The sequence below is a fragment of the Sinohyriopsis cumingii genome, chromosome 1 (genome assembly GCF_028554795.1).
Source record: "Sinohyriopsis cumingii isolate HCF-2022 chromosome 1, ASM2855479v2, whole genome shotgun sequence".
Classification (NCBI taxonomy): domain Eukaryota; kingdom Metazoa; phylum Mollusca; class Bivalvia; order Unionida; family Unionidae; genus Sinohyriopsis; species Sinohyriopsis cumingii.
Genome location: NC_142961.1, coordinates 175,169,341 through 175,189,017, shown reverse-complemented (window position 1 = coordinate 175,189,017; position 19,677 = coordinate 175,169,341). Strand labels below are relative to the sequence as shown.

The 19,677-nt window shown below is 37.4% G+C and overlaps 1 protein-coding gene across 2 annotated transcripts in view; it reads right to left on the bottom strand.

Annotated features, from left to right (window-relative positions):
* LOC149808419 (NAD-dependent protein deacetylase sirtuin-2-like) overlaps positions 1-19,677 on the bottom strand; it is a 72,846-nt gene that overhangs the window by 11,821 nt on the left and 41,348 nt on the right. For both annotated transcript variants that reach the window (XM_089976994.1, XM_089976985.1), the window contains exons 12-14: positions 14,892-14,946; positions 5,616-5,683; positions 3,186-3,252 (exon numbers count right to left, since the gene is read on the bottom strand). In XM_089976994.1, coding sequence (XP_089833120.1) covers positions 3,186-3,252; positions 5,616-5,683; positions 14,892-14,946 — 190 coding nt within the window. The remainder of the gene's footprint in view (positions 1-3,185; positions 3,253-5,615; positions 5,684-14,891; positions 14,947-19,677) is intronic.

The window sequence follows — 19,677 nt, the reverse complement described above, 5'->3', positions numbered from 1 at the left end:
CCAAGAAACTAAAGGAGAAAATGAAGTCCGTTGAATTGAATCTAAGCAAAAGAAACTGAAATTGAAGCAGATGCGCCTGGAGGCCATAAGGCAGCATGAGTGCTTTCTCAAACTCAAATGAACTCTCAAAGATATAGTGGAAGAACATCCAAATCTGGTGCAAAAACTACAAAAGTTTACAAGGGATAGAGGTGGTAGACCGGCCATCACAGACGGCAATCTGGATCTTCTTGAAGCAATTACTGATATTGCATTGATTGGTGCTGTTCCCAGTGACCGGCACCGATTGCTGAAATTGCAATCGTGTAAGACACTAGATGACCTACATAAAACCTTATTGAAACAAGGCTATCATCTGTCAAGGTTGGCGACATATCTGCAGCTTCTTCCAAGATGATCCAGCTCAATGGAAGGCAAACGTCACATAAAGACTGTACCTGTGAAACTGACAAGAGCTGCCAATATCACTCATGACCACCATAAAGATGCAGCATCTGCAACTGCATCTATGTCATACCTAGATGAAATCTTTTCTTTGTTTGGAGTAGACATGTGCTTCTACCTCAGCAAAAATGACAAGGCTAAAGTGTCACTTGGAATCTCAGCAGCAATGAAGCAGTCACCTATACTGATGCATCTCGAGTATACGGTGTGTTTGCTAGATCACGACTTTGCTGTTGTGTCTCACCATAAACTGATCCCATCTGTCTATGCTGCCTGTGTCTTGACTCCAGGAAAGTTGGTCAATGCTGTAACATACTCCAGTCCTATGTATATTGCAGTGCACTCAATGAAACATGGAAGCAGTACAGCTTTTACACATGGTCATGACTTGGAACGTCTGTGCTCAATTCCACATTTCAGCCAGTGATGTACACAGCTGATGGTCATGTGAAACCAATAGTGGTCATGGTGAGTGATGGAGGACCAGACGAGAATCCAAGATTTCCCAAATCTCTACGGGTTGCAGATGCTAGATTTGTTGACTGGGATCTGGATGTATATTTGTCGGGCACTCACACACCTCATTATTCAGCCTACAACAGAGCTGAGCGCTGGATGGCTCCACTGAGCCGAGAGATAGCCAGACTAGTGCTACCTCATGATCACTATGGGTCACATCTCAATGCATCAGGAAAAACAATCGATGCAGAGTTGGAAAAGCAGAACTTTGAGAAAGCAGGAAAAACACTGGTAGAAGTATGGTCTGCAGTCGTATTTGATAAGCATGATGTCCATGCAGAATATACTGACCTAGTAGAGCATGAATCACCCAGTGAACTAGAAGTCAAATGGTTCGCGCATCATGTCAGGCAAAGGCAATATTTTCTGCGGATCATTAAATGCGATGAATCCAGCTCCTGAATGATTCCTGTCTGGACTTGTCGTACTGACACAATGACACATTCTGCAGCTGGTCTTAGCATTCCTGAGCCAGAATATGTAAAGGATTTTTTATATGTACTAAATGGCTGGCCCCATCTGTCATGAAAACAAGTGTTTCCAGGTCTCTATTTTTTAATACCTTCATCCATATTTGATCACACATTAGCATCATTTGTCAAATACTAAAAGACCTTGATACCACAATGCTTTGTGTCAGAGTCTATCAAAATTTTCCAGCATTTCTGTTAATGATAAAATTTGTAACCATTTATCGACTTTTAGTAATGTCAGCCATATTCAATGAGTTTAAAGGTATTCAGGAACATACACTTTCTGTTTACTTCGGTCCAATTCTGTTAATTAATTATTTATTAGAAGTTATTGAAGGTTTTTATAATCTTAGTACCAACAGCCATGTCTGATGGCAGATTGGCCTCATTTGTACAAAACTGAAAAGACTTTTTTATGGCAGGATGCCTCCTGTCAAGTTTGGTCAAATTTAGTTTCGTGGTTTTTTAAGGTCATTTAAAGATTTTTCTAGTTTTGTAATGGTTGCCATAATTGATGGCAGATTATCATTTTGGATCAATTTGAAATGTCTTCAAGCTAGGATGATTAGTGTCAAATTTGATAAAACTCTGTTCAGACATTTTAAAGAAGAAGCCATTTTAAAAAAATTTATTTTTAGTAATGGTGGCCATAACTGTGGGCACATTCAATGCATAAACATGACAGACCTTTATGCATGGCTGCTCTGTGCCAAATTTGGTTCAAACTGGTCACAAAGTTTCTGAGAACTAGTTGAAATTAGTAATTGTTAAATCAAGATGGAGAAAGTTTCAACTTTTGGTAAAGGTGGCCATATTTGATGGCACATTGGCATCATTTATAAAAATCTGAATGGTTTTCACACCTGGGTGCTTTCTGTCAAACATCGTCAAAAACAGTATTAAGAAAAAATTGAAAGGGTTTTAAGAAGTTAAAAATAGTAATTGCAGATGGTCACCTGATGGATGCCAGAAACCAGACATTGTTCAATGGATGAGGTAAAACACCATAAGTTCACCTGACTTTACGACCAGGTGAGCTAAAAAAGTTTGTCTGGCAAGCAAATTTCACGAGTAGTCCAGGTTTTAGACAATCAGGATTTCAAATTTGAAGACCATTTTTCCTGTATCAACCTTGTTTGGCCAAAAGTTTAATCAGAATTGTGCCCCTCCTCTATTTATGGTTTCAGTGTACCAAAAGTATAAAGAAGTAAAATAATAAAACTGCACATAATAACCAAAGTATTCAATCTAACATCCTTCCAATATATAATCAACTATTCCTACACAATTATTAGATATCATCAAATTAAAATATGTTATTTGAAATGAACCATAAAACCCAATTATCTTGTGAATTTGTCAAACTTTACAGATAACAAAGAGGAAAGTTCCAGTATATAATTGACATAAAAACTGTGTAATGTAATAATGTCAAGTCCTGTAATGTGTGCATTTGTTTGTGCATATGTGTGCATCCATCTATCCATCATCCATCAGAAAATGGATGGGGCTAAAACTGGTTATAACATTTCAATATTCCTTTGAATGAAAAAAGTGCTGAATCCTGTAGCAAATGCATTTCTATTGACCATAACTTTTTAACAAATGCAATTCTACTGATCTTAACTCTTTATCAAATGCATTCCTACTGACCTTCATTCATTAGCATAATGCAATTCTACAACCTTAATTCTTTAGCAAATGTATTTCTACTAGCCTTAATTATTTAGAAAATGTATTTCTACTGACCTTCCAGCCCAGTAAATCAGACATGGCATAAACACCATCATCACAGGATCCTTGCCAAAATACATCCCTACAAAACAAAACACAACCATTATTTATCATACTGCAATTATTGTAAAACTCAAACAACTGCAATGGAATGCCATCACATTTCCCCCACTTGTCACTGCATATTTACCCCACCTACATATCCTCCCTCCCTTGTGTTAGTCACCCACCTCCCCATCTCTCAGACAGTGATTTAGGGGTAATAACATAAAATCTGCCACATATATGATATGTCTTCACACCATGGCTGCATTTATGAAGTTTGGTCATAAAATATTTGAAAATGGAACAAATGTTTAATACATTTGAATGCCACCTCCTCCTAGGGATCCCTGGGGTGGTAGCCAACAATGACAACCCCTCCAGTAGATGGCTACTACAGGGGCAACATACCTATGAATTTCCATCAATTTCCAAACAGCAGCTAAGGAGATGTGGTAAATGACAAACAAGGTGTATCACAATATTTTCCATGCTTGTGTAATGGCATAGGGATAATAAAAGCTTACAATTTATGTCATGTGCTCTTAACAGTTAGGTGTAGCCTTTAAGTGGGAGAATCTGGAGAAAGAACAGAAAACTACTAACCTTGAATGGGCCACATCTACACCTATACTGGCATTAAACATAGGATGGATCATAACTTAACCTTACAGGGATTAAACACAGGATGGGTCATAACTTAACCTTACAGGGATTAAACACAGGATGGGTCATAACTTAACCTTACATGGATTAAATACAGGAGGGGCCACTACTTAACCTTACAGGGATTAAATACAGGAGGGACCACTACTTAACCTTGCAGGGATTAAACACAGGATGGGTCATAACTTAACCTTACATGGATTAAATACAGGAGGGGCCACTACTTAACCTTACAGGGATTAAATACAGGAGGGACCACTACTTAACCTTGCAGGGATTAAACACAGGATGGGTCATAACTTAACCTTACAGGGATTAAACACAGGATGGGTCTTAACTTAACCTTACAGGGATTAAACACAGGATGGGTTATAACTTAACCTTAGAGGGATTAAACACAGGATGGGTCATAACTTAACCTTACAGGGATTAAATACAGGATGGGCCACTACTTAACCTTACAGGGATTAAATACAGGATGGGTTGTAACTTAACCTTACTGGGATTAAATAAAGGATGGGTCATAACTTAACCTTACAGGGATTAAACACAGGATCGCTCATAACTTAACCTTACATGGATTAAACACTGGATGGGTCTTAACTTAACCATACAGGGATTAAACACAGGATGGGTCATAACTTAACCTTACAGGGATTAAATACAGGAGGGGCCATTACTTAACCTTACATGGATTAAATACAGGAGGGGCCATTACTTAACCTTACATGGATTAAATACAGGATGGGTCATAACTTAACCTTACATGGATTAAGTACAGGATGGGCCATTACTTAACCTTACATGGATTAAACACTGGATGGGTCTTAACTTAACCATACATGGATTAAACACATGATGGGTCATAACTTAACCTTACAGGGATTAAATACAGGAGGGGCCATTACTTAACCTTACATGGATTAAATACAGGAGGGGCCATTACTTAACCTTACATGGATTAAATACAGGATGGGTCATAACTTAACCTTACATGGATTAAATACAGGATGGGTCATAACTTAACCTTACAGGAATTAAACACAGGATGGGTCATCAATGCCTAGGCCACCACTATCAATGATGCAAATGTTAATAATACCTGTTTAAAAAGTGTAACACATTTCTCAGCTACGATTAGTAGTCCAGATAATAACTACATCCTGCAAGTGTAAAAGATCGTACAAAATTACATAATCTGCATTTTAGTTTTAATATTGTATCATGCATCTCAAGGTATGGGTACCACCATGATACACTGTATTGCCACAAAAATATTGATGTTTCTAATACATATCATTATATTTTACAGCTCAAGTCAACTCCACCATCCATAACTGTCCAAGGCCAACTATAAATATCCCTTGAAATTATGTGAATTTACAATAATACGTGAAATAACACTTAAAATAATGCCATACAGAAACACTGAGAAAGGCAAGAATAACAACGAAAACAACTTAAATTCCTAGTGTTTTGCAATTAGGAAATTACAAAGGGTCATACAATTACTTTTAAATGCTCTAAATTCATTAATGTTTTCTCATGTTTCTATACAAAGTGACAATGTCATCAGTACAGTAGTTACATTAATTTATTCAGAAAAGGGTCCTGAAGTATCCTCTGAAAGGCTGTTTTTTTTCTTCTCTGGGTCTTTAAATTGGTGGTTTGAAACATCTGCAAAACCATAAAAATGTGTACAACACAAAAACATGTGAATTAACAGTATGTGCCCACCTGTAGTTGTCTTTTGAGTCAAACTGGAAACCTCCTCCAAACATTAGCACAGTTATGGGGTGTGAGGACTGAAAGTGAGAAACAAAATCAAGAATTATTGGAAAATAATTCACAAAGATTATACCAGTGAAAGGCTGAGAATATTGATACCTTGCAATCTTAGTTAACCAAATTCTGATAGAAAAACCCCAACTACAACTGGAAATGTGTTCATAGAATATGGATGCCCCACCACAGTGCCTGAAATGACATTAGCAAAAAACTTAACCAAGGCATGATGGATGGACAGACAGACATTCCCTACCACCCACTCTTGTAGTGGAGCAATACAATGCTAAATGTGGATGTTTGGTATGTATGCATACACAGTATTTAATGGCACATCAGTTTAACACTTGATATACAGATGTTTGATATGTATGTATGCATTGGGCTTAATGCTATATGTCTGGGTATAAAGGTAGGTAGGTAGGTATGTAGGGGTAGGTAGGTAGGTAGGTATGTTGGGGTAGGTAGGTAGGTATGAATAAGATTTAATGGTACATTTATTTTAGTCTAATACTGGATACATGGTGCCAAGTAAAACTTGGGGTAGAAGTTTCTTAAGTGAACTAGCATTAAAATACTTGTCTCACAGGGCTTAAGTATCTTAAGTGAACTAGCATTAAAATACTTGTCTCACAGGGTAGAAGTATCTTAACTGAGTTCACATCAAACTACTTGTCTCATGAGTGGAAGTTTCTACACTCAACAAGAATGCATTCTACTGTTGATGGACACTGGCAGAGTGTGCAATCTGGTTGAGGTTCAACCTTTACAAGGTAGTCCAAGTTGGGTATAAGGAGTTGACTGAACGAGTTTGGGTTACACTGGATCTGTATGTTTGGGGTCATGCATGTAATTCATAGTTTGAGGGACATGCATGTAGTTCAGAGTTGGGGGAACATGCACAGAAGTTGGGGAACATGTAGTTCAGAGTTTGGGGGACATGTAATTCATAATTTGGGGGACATACATGTAGTTCTGACTTTGGGGGGCATGTAGTTCTGAGTTTGGGGGACATACATGTAGTTTGAGTTTGGGGGACATACATCAAGTTCTGAGTTTGGGGGACATGTAGTTCTGAGTTTGGGTGGCATACAGGTAGTTCTGAGTTTGGGGGACATACATTGTAGTTCTGAGTTTGGGGGACATACATGTAGTTCTGCGTCTGGGGGACATGCATGTAGTTCTGAGTTTGAGAGACATACATGTTGTTCTGAGTTTGGGGGACATACATGTAGTTCAGAGTTTGGGGGACATACATGTAGTTCAGAGTTTGGGGGACATACATGTAGTTCTGAGACAATGATTATCCAGATGAACAAGGTTATAACAAATAAGATTCTACCATATTTTCTTTTCATTTATTTGTATGAAGTATTGATATAGTCTTAATCAAAATTACTGAATTTTTACAGAATTGCAGATATTTGCCACCAATTATGCTCATATATTTTTTCTATCTTCATTATATCCAGTCAGATTGTATAAATGTTATATATACTTATTTACAGATTTCTTACTTTATCACAAATTTACCTATTTATAACTGTACTCAAGCTAGTATGGTTTCTACAGTATGATAAAATCTTTTTTATATCTGATTTAGGGAAATTTGCTTTTTTTCATTTGTTCCCTTATATTTTTGGTTTTTGCATAAAGCTTTTAATAACAATGACTAAATGAGTTCTAAGAAAATTTAGTGGTCAACTTAATTAAAATGACCAGTATGTTTGATGCAAGCAAATTATTTTTTATATTATATTTCTGAGAATACTTTTCAGATCACATTAACATTTGGAAAGCTACTACAACAAATTAGCTGTTGTTGTTGTTGTTGTTGTAGGGTTGAACAACATTTTTCAGCACAAGATTGGCTATACATGGCTGCTAGTATAAATGGTGGAGGACAAACCCAGAAAAGCCCCAGAAAGAACCAATGACCCACGAGAAGCTACTGGCAAGCTTTCTCACATATCCACATTGGCAGAACCCAAGACTCGAACCCACACAGACAGAGGTGAGATGGCAATGATCCATGATGTTGAGCGCTTTAAACCACTTGGCCACTTGGGGCCCATCCTACATATTAGTAACTCTACTTCAAGGATGGGATACTAACATAAGCCTATATGTATCAATGGAGAAGCCGGGTGTGATTTACTCAAAGTGTTTTCAGTGTACTGTCAAAATGTTTCAAGATATTCCATACATATACAGAGAGAAATTAAATATACCAGAATTGGTGAATTGCATTTTAGAACTGTGTAAAATAACATTAACCTAGTTCATCCAATATTTTTTTTCAATCATCTGCAAAATTAGTTCATGTAATAACTACTTCCATTTTCAGCCTCATTTTTTCATGAGCCATATGAGAACATTACATACAAATTAAACACAGACAGATTGTAGTAAATATGGCATGTGCTGAATGATGTACAATTGAATATCCAACTATGTTATTGGAAGACTTAGTTGGAAATTTAATGACCACAATAAATTTGTGTTGTCTGTCATGGCAGATAATATAATTTGACTGATATAGGCTTAATAACTTTATCAGTTTCCAAACTTCCCAAAACACATGGCATATAAATAGATTTTAACTCAAGTCATCCTTTTATCTGTGGCAATAGTTTTACTGCTTCGATGCAAAGCACAAGATAACTTTGTATCATCAACCATATCAAGGCAATGATATCATAGCTATTGGAAAACAAGCATGCTGCCTCCTAAATTGATTCTTCCCAAAAAGACAAAATTTGTCTTCTCGGTCTATACAGCATATAGACAAAGGGAAGAAACTCTAACCTATTACCTCCCTCTGACCACCAATAGGTGGCACCAGTCCAAATCTGAATGAAACATCAAATAGTCTGCTTACATTTCAGTTAGGTCAGAAGTTTTACTGTAATGTGACCAGGTGATGTATTCTCAAAGAAAATTAATTTCCTAAACAGAATTGCATTCTCCTCTGAATACATTCATGAATCACATTAATTGCAGCAGAATAGGTAGTAGGAGGAGTGAATGCTGAGCATATCAAATGTACCACAGGAACCATTTATGGGAACAAGCATGTGATTCCCTATATAAAGAATAGCTTATTCTCTTAACTTGGCAGCATTGCAAGCAATGGTCATGTGATATATACTGACCAAGAATATAATTACTGAACTCTTTTTTCAAATAAATCTTATGGGGAAAATCAAGCGAAAGTGCTAAACTAATAATGTCAAAGAGTCAGATTCTGACATCAAGCAGAAATTTACCACTGGACCCACTGGATTTAAATCTTGTCTCTGTGGAGCTAAATCCTAAAGATAAAAACTTGAGATGGTTGACTGAGCAAGCCAATGAACAGCTCCTATTGTGTCAGATTGAAAAGTTATGTTCACAAGGGAGGTTCACAGAGATCACTGTAATTTCATGAGCTGAAATCTTCATAACCCACTTCAGCCATGATGATAGGGCTTGAAGGTGACCTTCACTGGAAGAAAATGTAACTTTCTTCTTCTACCACTTTTTCTTTGTGTGCTTCAAGCAATCCTTGTAGGCATGGATATAATCTTGCATGGTCACCAATCTCATTATATCAAAAAGAGGGAGTATATGACAATTCTCTAGACTGCCCACTGATGGCTACAATGCCTGGTTGCACCATCTGGACCATGGAACCATCTGATCTGTACTTGAGATTCCATTTCAGATAAAGGCTGAGGGACTTTGGTCTATTCAAGTCAAACTTGGCAAGCAGGTCTGACATATTTTTATTATGACCAATAGTGTCAAAAATCATGAAGAAGTAGCCTTGTTAGTAACTGGGGCCAATGTTGTCTCCTAGAATAGTCAGTGGGGTGAGAAAGTTGCATGCAACTGACTCAACATAAAATAATTCTTGCATTGCCAGGATCAAGAATGGTCCAAGTAACAAGCAGTAATTTATAAATCTTTAACAACTGTGGTGAGATTCTGAATTATGAACTGTTGTCCATCTACATTCACCAAGGCACTGACCTTGTAGGTCGAACTGATATAAAGTGGAGGGCATTCTGATGGAGACAAAATCATACTACTGAAATGAACTAAATTTCATCCATTCCATTGCTGGATCCACATGTTCCAACATTTCCTTTTCATCACGATTAAAGGGAAATGAGGATAAGTATCATCAGCACTCATTATCATTTTGCCAATTGGATAAGTCATCACATTATGGAATGCCAGTCCTGCACAGCTGGTTTGGCTTCGTCAGATGGCTCCATAAGTAATTCCACTTCACTATGAGTTTTATAGGAATCAGAGGGCCAGATTGCCAGAGATAAGACTCTTGACCACTTAAATTTACATAGTTTGTTCGTATGGCTGGTTGGACAATAGTCTTGATGGCCAAACTGCCAGTCAGAGATAACACTCCTGACCACTGTAAATTTACATAGTTTGCTCGTATGGCTGGTTGGTCAATAGTCTTGATGGCCAAATTGCCAGTTGAAGATAGCACATTTCTGACCACTGTAATCAAACATAGCTCTTTCATATGGCAGGACTGGTTCGTTGGCAATCGGAATGGCATACCAAAGATGAAATACGCCTTTCGCTCCAGCTGGTATAAACCATCCCTACCATAATGAATTAGTCAAATTGCAAGTCTTCCTTGTTTCCTTAATATTTTCACGCACAGACAGGGTAAATGATACTTGAACACAATAATGCCTTGCATACTGGGGACAAGAATGACTGTAAACCCTCATACCTCATAGGTGGGGTGATACTGATTGCAAACCCTCACACCTCATTGGCATGGTCCTATTTGTTTGAGACCTCTCACCTCATTGGCAGGGTGCTAGGCTTATTCCCAGTGGGATTACAATATGGAAATACCATCTCTACTCACTGACATATCAACAACAATGCCTTTTGAGTCATACTGATCATGTAATTTCAATACTTAATAGTAACTGCCTGTGGTTTCTACTGTAGTCACATATACAGTATGTTCTGGCACTGATTCTGTGTCTACATAGAGGGGGTGGAGAGGGCATCTCGATATCCCACATGAAAATAATTAAGTATTTGGATGTGAGATGCATGTTAGAAGTCTTGATATGATGTATCGGAGTTTGCTCATTTCTGTTGCCATAAAGACGCTTTTTCAAAACAATGAACCATTTATTTCTGACCAAGGTGCACACCCATAATAAGTGTGTGACCTTAAATCATTTGCACTTTGTTGTTATCATCTCTGTAACCAAGGAATGGAACAAAAAAATGCATACAGCAAATATGAATAAACTGAAATAATACCAACTGCATAATGACTTAAAAGGGTAATAGCTGATAAGTACACTGCCTGATCAATATGACAATTGCACAAATAAATTCACCAGAATTCACATAGTTTGTATGTATGATATAAAACAATAATCTAGACTATTTAATATTAAATGACAGATGATGAAGCTGAAATATACAATTCAATGGATTATATGGCCATTTTGAAATAGTACATATCAAGTGAAAACTGGTACATCCAGGTATAATGGTAACCACCTAGCAGGTTAAAAGGCATGTCAACCAAGGAGAGTTGCTTCCATTTTTGTCTGTATAATAATATACAGGCAGAAAGATATTTTTCAGCTTTCCAGGAGACCTGAATTCAGAGGTAACAGTTATCCTAATGGGATGCAATCAGGTAATGTATCTGATAGAGAAATGACGGAGTCTGGTGCCAACCAGAAGGTTTTCAACAAAGTGATGAGTCAACAGTGGTTGTCAGAAGTCTTGGGGAAAGAGAAACCTTGTTTCTTATCACCTTTATTAAACTGCCTCCTATACTGAGGAGCTTGTCGTCTCCTGAAATTTTATTCAGGTCAAACTGTTGCCGGCAGTATTCAATTTCTTGTCTCTTTGCCGATGATCTTTTGAGGCTAAGACTGATTTGGCCTGAACATCCAAGCAGTAGGCATGACCAGACGGAGGGGCAGTTCCTATGCTGCCTGTCTCGTCTAACCTACCACTAAACAACTAGTATGATTGAATGAGCTTTGCAGTAGTGTGAAAGACTCTTGTCCACCAAGGAGACCAGTGGGATGGTCATATTCACTGATGACACTATGATCTATTGTTGGAAGCATGATCAAAGCATCTTGGTGCATTCTATACCAGGGTGAAAAAAGGTCACTGGTAGTTAACTTTCTCAGAAAAATGCTTTAGAATTCCCTGGGTCATGGATTTTGTTCTGAGAGATGGTCTGCAATTTCCCTTATTTCCACCTACTGTAAGAAGTGATGTTCCTCCATGTCTTCCAGGTCTACTGACACAATGACCTTGTAGGACTGGCTTGCATTTGGTGCTGGCAGACATTCCGAAGCCAGTAACACCCAACATATTTTTTCAACAGCCATTCTGAAACTAATCCAAGTCAATTCTATTGTTGGATCTGAGTTTGTTAAGACATCAAGGGTACAACCACATTTATTGTGCAAGTCATCCTCACCAGGGCCTAGTACATACATGTCCATGTAAAATATCCCTGGTAATATAGACAAGGCACTGCCACCATCCCTAAATGTATTATAGTATTACTCCAAAGGATAAGCCATAAATAAATGACTCACCTTTTGAAAAAATGGAGCAAGTTTTGCCGGTATGGATGGTCAAAGTGTTTTATGAATGGATCGATGGACAATCTGCTCAGTTGCTGGCTTGATGGTTGACCCAGTTGCTCTTTGGATGGTATTCCTGGCTGTTGGATGGATGGCATGGTCTTGGAACCATCCATTCAGAAGGTGCAGCGAAACAGATGATCAGAAAGTTTGATTCCCATATGGTTCCACATAAATCAATGCTCCAGTCGATAGGTGGTACAGCTCAAAGGCAATGGATCTATAGTCACTAAACAAAGGGTATGGGCAGCTGGTTAGCTGGACTGACTGGTCAGCAGCCAGAACAGCGTCATACAGTATGAAAGGATGCCTAAATGGATCACCAAGATCCAATAAAAAAAACCCATGAATTTGAACATACAGGCCCAAAGGCCATTCCAGGATGGACATATACTGGCCCAAAGGCCATGCTTGGATGAACACATACAGGCCCAAAGGCCATGCCTGGATGAACACATACAGGCCCAAAGGCCATGCCGGGATGGACATATACTGGCCCAAAGGCCATGCTTGGATGAACACATACAGGCCCAAAGGCCATGCCCGGATGGACGTATACTGGCCCAAAGGCCATGCTTGGATGAACACATACAGGCCCAAAGGCCTTGCTTGGATGAACACATACAGGCCCAAAGGCCATGCCTGGATGAACACATACAGGCCCAAAGGCCATGCCAGGATGGACATGTACTGGCCCAAAGGCCATGCTTGGATGAACACATACAGGCCCAAAGGCCTTGCTTGGATGAACACATACAGGCCCAAAGGCCATGCCTGGATGAACACATACAGGCCCAAAGGCCATGCCGGGATGGACATGTACTGGCCCAAAGGCCATGCTTGGATGAACACATACAGGCCCAAAGGCTTAGACAGACAAGAGAGGTCCAAGTTATCTACAGAGTATGAATGATGTAAATTAACATGCATTTGTAGCTCTAGCAGATTATGGGATGAATTTGGGGACAGTAACACCACAGTCCCTTGTTCCTCCAAATCTGCTGATGCATTCGTCACTGTCGGAATCATACACCTAATTTTGGAAAGAGGTAGGACCATCACGACTTCCCCCCAATATGCTTGTGATCGATGCTGTCTAACAGCAAAGGCTCAAAATGTCACATTCCTCTGGATGAGACTTTACATGTTTTCTTCATTTTTATTGTATTTTTGTAACAATGTGGACCGGACATTTTCTGACCAATGACTGCATACATTAAATATAAAGGACAAAGAACATTTAGTCTTTGTTCATTTTGAACTTCTTGCATTTCATCATGTTTAAATGGAATGATAAGAATAATGAAAGAGAAGAAAAATTAGGAAATTAACAGACCAAAGAGTACCCAAACTCACAATGAGAACACTCGGTAGTAGAGCAAGCTAAAAATATAAAAGCAGTGGTCATAAATAACAACTTGTACCAGTAAAGCTGTGTTGGAGCACAAGTTCAGAATAAAAGATATCCATGCTGCATAAACAAATTCACATAAGGATTGATCAAAATTAAAAAGTATGTTTACCACATGTAGCAAAATTATTACACCAAAAAAATACAAGCTTGGATGGTTTATTTACATCAAGATTTTTAAAGGATTTTTGGAATAATCTTGATACAATTAAGTGAAACCTATATCTGGCACCACCTAGCAGTGGTCAAGAGTAGGTAATGGCAAAGAGTTTCTTGCCTTTGGCTACTTGATATATAGACAGAAAAGATGAGTTTTTGTTTTCTGGGAAGTCTGGATTTGTGAGGTAACACTTTCTTTCCTAATGTTAATGTGATCAAGGAATGTATTCAATGGAGAAACATGAGACACCAACAAGAGATTTATAACTAGACTTCAAGTTTTGATGAAACACAGAAGCCACTGATTACAGACTGAAAAGAGACTTCAAGTTTTGATGAAATACAGAAGTCACTGATTGCAGACTGAAAAGAGACTTCAAGTTTTGATGAAACACAGAAGCCACTGATTGCAGACTGAAATGAGACTTCAAGTTTTGATGAAATACAGAAGCCACTGATTACAGACTGAAATAAGACTTCAAGTTTTGATGAAATACAGAAGTCACTGATTACAGACTGAAATAGAGACTTCAAGTTTTGATGAAATACATAAGTCACTGATTGCAGACTGAAATAGAGACTTCAAGTTTTGATGAACTACAGAAGCCACTGATTGCAGACTGAAAAGAGGCTTCAAGTTTTGATGAAATACAGAAGCCACTGATTGCAGACTGAAAAAAAGAGACTTCTAGATTCGATGAAACAAAGAAGTCATATTGGTGATATTCATATCTAGTCTTCTAGATTTCATGCAACAAAGGAGACACAACTTTATAATAATTCATTTATATATTATATTTATATAATTCATAATTAGACTTCAAGATTTGCTGAAAAAAAGGAGACACCTATGAGTGATAGTCACAACAAGATTTCTGGATTTAAAATGAACTTCAAGATCTTATAACTGATTTCCAAATTCCATTATTATTATAAGCTGAGATCACAAAGGGTCATTTTTATCTTCAACAAAATGGTCATGTAAATGTGTCATACCTCTGCTCCTGTCTTCTCCATATTGATGTAAAGACGTGGACATGTAAGTGGAACCCTGTAAATAAATGAATTCATACATTTAAAGACAATAAATTTAAAATAAAATTTATAAATTTACGGACAAAGGCTAGTCAGGATGATTTTAAAATAAAAAAATTTAAATTTATTTTCTTGACTATCTCATTTTGATTTTGCTCAAAGATTTTTTTAATAAATAACATTGTTTTTACTGTCATGGAAGTGTTATCGTTATGGGTTTAATGCCATTTTTCAGCACATGATATGCTTTACATAGCAGCCAGTGTATCAGGTGGAGGAAGAACCCAGTAGAAACTCGGGAAGAACCACCAAACCACAGGAAGCTACAGGCAAGCTTTTCTCACGTACCCAACCAACCTTAGCAGACAGGGGTGACATGTAAGTGATTTGTAAAGGAATGTGCCTTATACCAATCTGCCACCTGGGCCACCATGCAAATGGATTGTATTTTAATGCAAATAATGTATGGGTCCTGGTGCTGTGGACAGTAGTACCCATTATCTATTTTCTTAGTGAGAAAACTTAAGTTACACTCACTTGGCTGAATGAGTGTTGCTTATGCAATGTGTTGGCATTAAGAAGAATTAACTTGTCTCATGTGTTCTGTGTATGATTTCTGCTACATACTGAGTGACTGTTGCCTATGCAATGTTTTGGCATTAAGAAGAATTAACTTGTCTCATGTGTTCTGTGTATGATTCCTGCTACATACTGAATGAGTGTTGCCCATGCAATGTGTTGGCATTAGGAAGAATTAACTTGTCTCATGTTTTCTATGCATGATTCCTGCTACATACTGAGTGACTGTTGCCTATTCAATGTTTTAGCATTAAGAAGAATTATCTTGTCTCATATGTTCTGTGCATGATTCCTGCTACATACTGAGTGACTGTTGCCTATGCAATGTGTTGGCATTAGGAAGAATTAACTTGTCTCATGTGTTCTGTGCATGATTCCTGCTACATACTGAGCTCAAATGTTTTAGTTATAATACAGATGCCTGTTTCAGAATACTTGCTACAGAGTATGTATCAACTGCATATGTTCTTCATTTTTTTCTATCATCTGTGTTTGTTGCATTGGATGATTCAGATTTTTCCTAGGTTTCTACTAGGCCAGTAGTATCATTATGGGTCTTTTGGACTGAGCCTGCCTATCACAGTCCCAATCCTAAAATCCTTCTAATGCCTCCATTATTTTTCCATATTGAGAAGTTTTGCAAATGAGTGTGTGTTACTGTAACCCATGTTGCATCCCTCTAAGTGAAGTTCCCATGAGGTGCTTTTTATGATGTTTATGATGTTCATGATTGTTCAAATACATATCCAGAGCTTCCTGTTAAATTAATTGAGTTAGGAATTATATTGGAACAACTATGGTGTAAAGTCAGTGAAGCCTAGGACAAAAAGCATTAAAAGAATTGTATGATACTGTGCAAAAAAACTTAAAGTCACTGACACTGACTAAACCACTCAACAAAAACACTGAAATGACCAGTGAAGACAGCAATGACATTGAAATAACTAGTGACGACAATGAAGACAGTCAAGATTAAAATGAGAAAATTAACCAGAGAGATGGTTTAAGCATTATAATATATGGAAACTCCAATCGCACTTACATCTAAGTATGAAAAATATTTACAAACTGCAGAGCACAAGTGGCACATGGAATGTCAAAAGTTATATGAAAAGAGATTCAAGTGAAGAGATACAGAAAATAAACATATATTACAGAAGTAGTACAAAACATTTGAAATCACTGGATGTGACTGTACACAGGTCGGTCATTTACAAGTTGGTATGCTACTCTATCCTGGCCAGCATGCAGTAATTTGGCCAAATGCTGGCTTGAAAAAATTATATTTAAGCAGGAAAAGTTTTGACGGTAATCCTCTGTTTCTGCAGCATGGTGAAAAAGTTTGTTTACTAGTTACATCACAGAGTTTGGAGATTATTATAATGGATGAAATGTATTTTACAGCAAATGATCATATAATCTAATCCAGAGAAGTATACTCTACATCCTTCTTGTTCAATGAAACAATGGATTGGATATGTCTGAAGTCACATACATGCAATTGGGGCCATAATCCTATTAAAGTAAGATCTGTAATCTAGGCCATAACTATATTAAAAATAAGATGGGTAATCTAGGCCATAACTGTATTAAAATAAGATGGGTAATCTAGGTCATAACTGTATTAAAGTAAGATGGGTAATCAAGGCCATAACCATATTAAAATAAGATGGGTAATCTAGGCCATAACCGTATTAAAATAAGATGGATAATCTAGGCCATAATCATATTAAAATAAGATGGGTAATCTAGGCCATAACCATATTAAAGTAAGATGGGTAATCTAGGCCATAATCGTATTAAAATAAGATGGGTAATCTAGGTCATAACCATATTAAAGTAAGATGGGTAATCTAGGCCATAATCGTACTAAAATAAGATGGGTAATCAGGGCCATAACCATCTTAAAATAAGATGGGTAATCTAGGCCATAATCCTATTAAAATAAGATGGGTAATCTAGGCCATAACTGTATTAAAATAACATGGGTAATCTAGGTCATAACCATATTAAAGTATGATGGGTAATCTAGGCCAAAATCATACTAAAATAAGATGGGTAATCAGGGCCATAATCTTATTAAAATAAGATGGTTAATCAGAGCCATAATCTTATTAAAATAAGATGGTAAATCTAGGCCATAATCGTATTAAAATAAGATATGCAATCTGGGCCATAACTATATTAAAGTAAGATGGGTAATCTAGGCCATAACCGTATTAAAATAAGATATGCAATCTGGGCCATAACCATATTAAAGTAAGATAGGTAATCAGGGCCATAATCATGTTAAAGTAAGATGGGTAATCTAGGCGATAATTGTATTAGAATAAGATGGGTAATCAGGGCCATAATCCTATTAAAATAAGATGGGTAATCTAGGCCATAACCATATTAAAGTAAGATCGGTAATCTAGGCCATAATCGTATTAAAATAAGATGGGTAATCTAGGCCATAATCGTATTAAAATAAGATATGCAATCTGGGCCATAACTATATTAAAATAACTTAAATCACGAACATAAATTATTGTTTTATTAGAGAATACAATCCACATATTTTAGATGTTCAATGACGCAAGAAAGCAATCAATACAAAGGTATATGTCTTGGAAAAGATGAACTCTGCAGCAGAACATGCCATTAAGAATACTGTAAATCACATTTGCAATATGTGTTAGCCTATGTGACAGATTGTCTTAAATGTGAAAATCGAGTAATCAGCTTTGTCATCCATGTGGATCTGTTCATCATCATGCACACCGGCAACGACTCGCCAACATAAATATGAAACCATCAGCATGCACACTGGCAAAGACTCGCCAACATAAATATGAAACCATCATCATGCACACTGGCAAAGACTCGCCAACATAAATATGAAACCATCATCATGTACACTGGCAAAGACTCGCCAACATAAATATGAAACCATCATCATGCACACTGGCAAAGACTCGCCAACATAAATATGAAACCATCATCATGCACACCGGCAAAGACTCGCCAACATAAATATGAAACCATCATCATGCACACTGGCAAAGACTCACCAACATAAATATGAAACCATCATCATGTACACTGGCAAAGACTCGCCAACATAAATATGAAACCATCATCATGCACACTGGCAAAGACTCGCCAACATAAATATGAAATCATCATCATGCACACCGGCAAAGACTTGCCAACATAAATATGAAACCATCATCATGCACACCGGCAAAGACTTGCCAACATAAATATGAAACCATCATCATGCACACTGGCAAAGACTTGCCAACATAAATATGAAACCATCATCATGCACACTGGCAAAGACTCGCCAACATAAATAGGAAACCATCATCATGCACACTGGCAAAGACTCACCAACATAAATATGAAACCATCATTACAGAAAAAGCTAATAAAATTGACACTATTGAAAAAGATACAGAAATCAATGAAATAATAGCCAGGATTAAAGCAGTTTCTGATCCTGGTAAAGTAAAAAATATATTAAAAAATTTTAGTGATGAAATTAGCCAGAGACAATGATTTTCACATATAAACCAGTATGCACACTCTGAATGAACTCGGGCAACTCGTGTCAGAGCATAAGATAAGGATTCCAAGGGGTAAAAGTCTAGTATGCTTGCATTATCAGGACTCGTGAAGGAACCACGGCTCGTTGAACCACGGCAGGTTACAACAGTAATATCAACAGCAGAACGACTTAAACAATCTGCACATGCACATAACATAAAAATACCAAGATGTGCCGGAAAAGCAGATTTACTTGTGTTATTAGGTCTCACAGTTGAAGTGTATCAGATTGTGAGACAGCCTCATGCAATAGCGACACAATCAGATATTAAAATCCGTCCACATTCAATGTAGCGAGTTTGGTTCATGCCATGCTGCACAAGCAAAATGCTGACAAACTAATGCACCTTGAACACACAGGCCATGCATTGCAACACAGCCAGTGTACTTATAGGCTGATGGTAGATTCTAACTTCATGTTATGAAAAGTCTTGTCAGTGAGCAATCCACTTCACATTGCATTATCTCCAGCTGTAGAGCAGATAAGGGTGAAGGGCTGGAAGGAGTGGAGGGCTGATGTGATGTGTGTGATTTGGATTTTTAACGTAGCTTTAACAATTTTTCAGTCATATCGCTA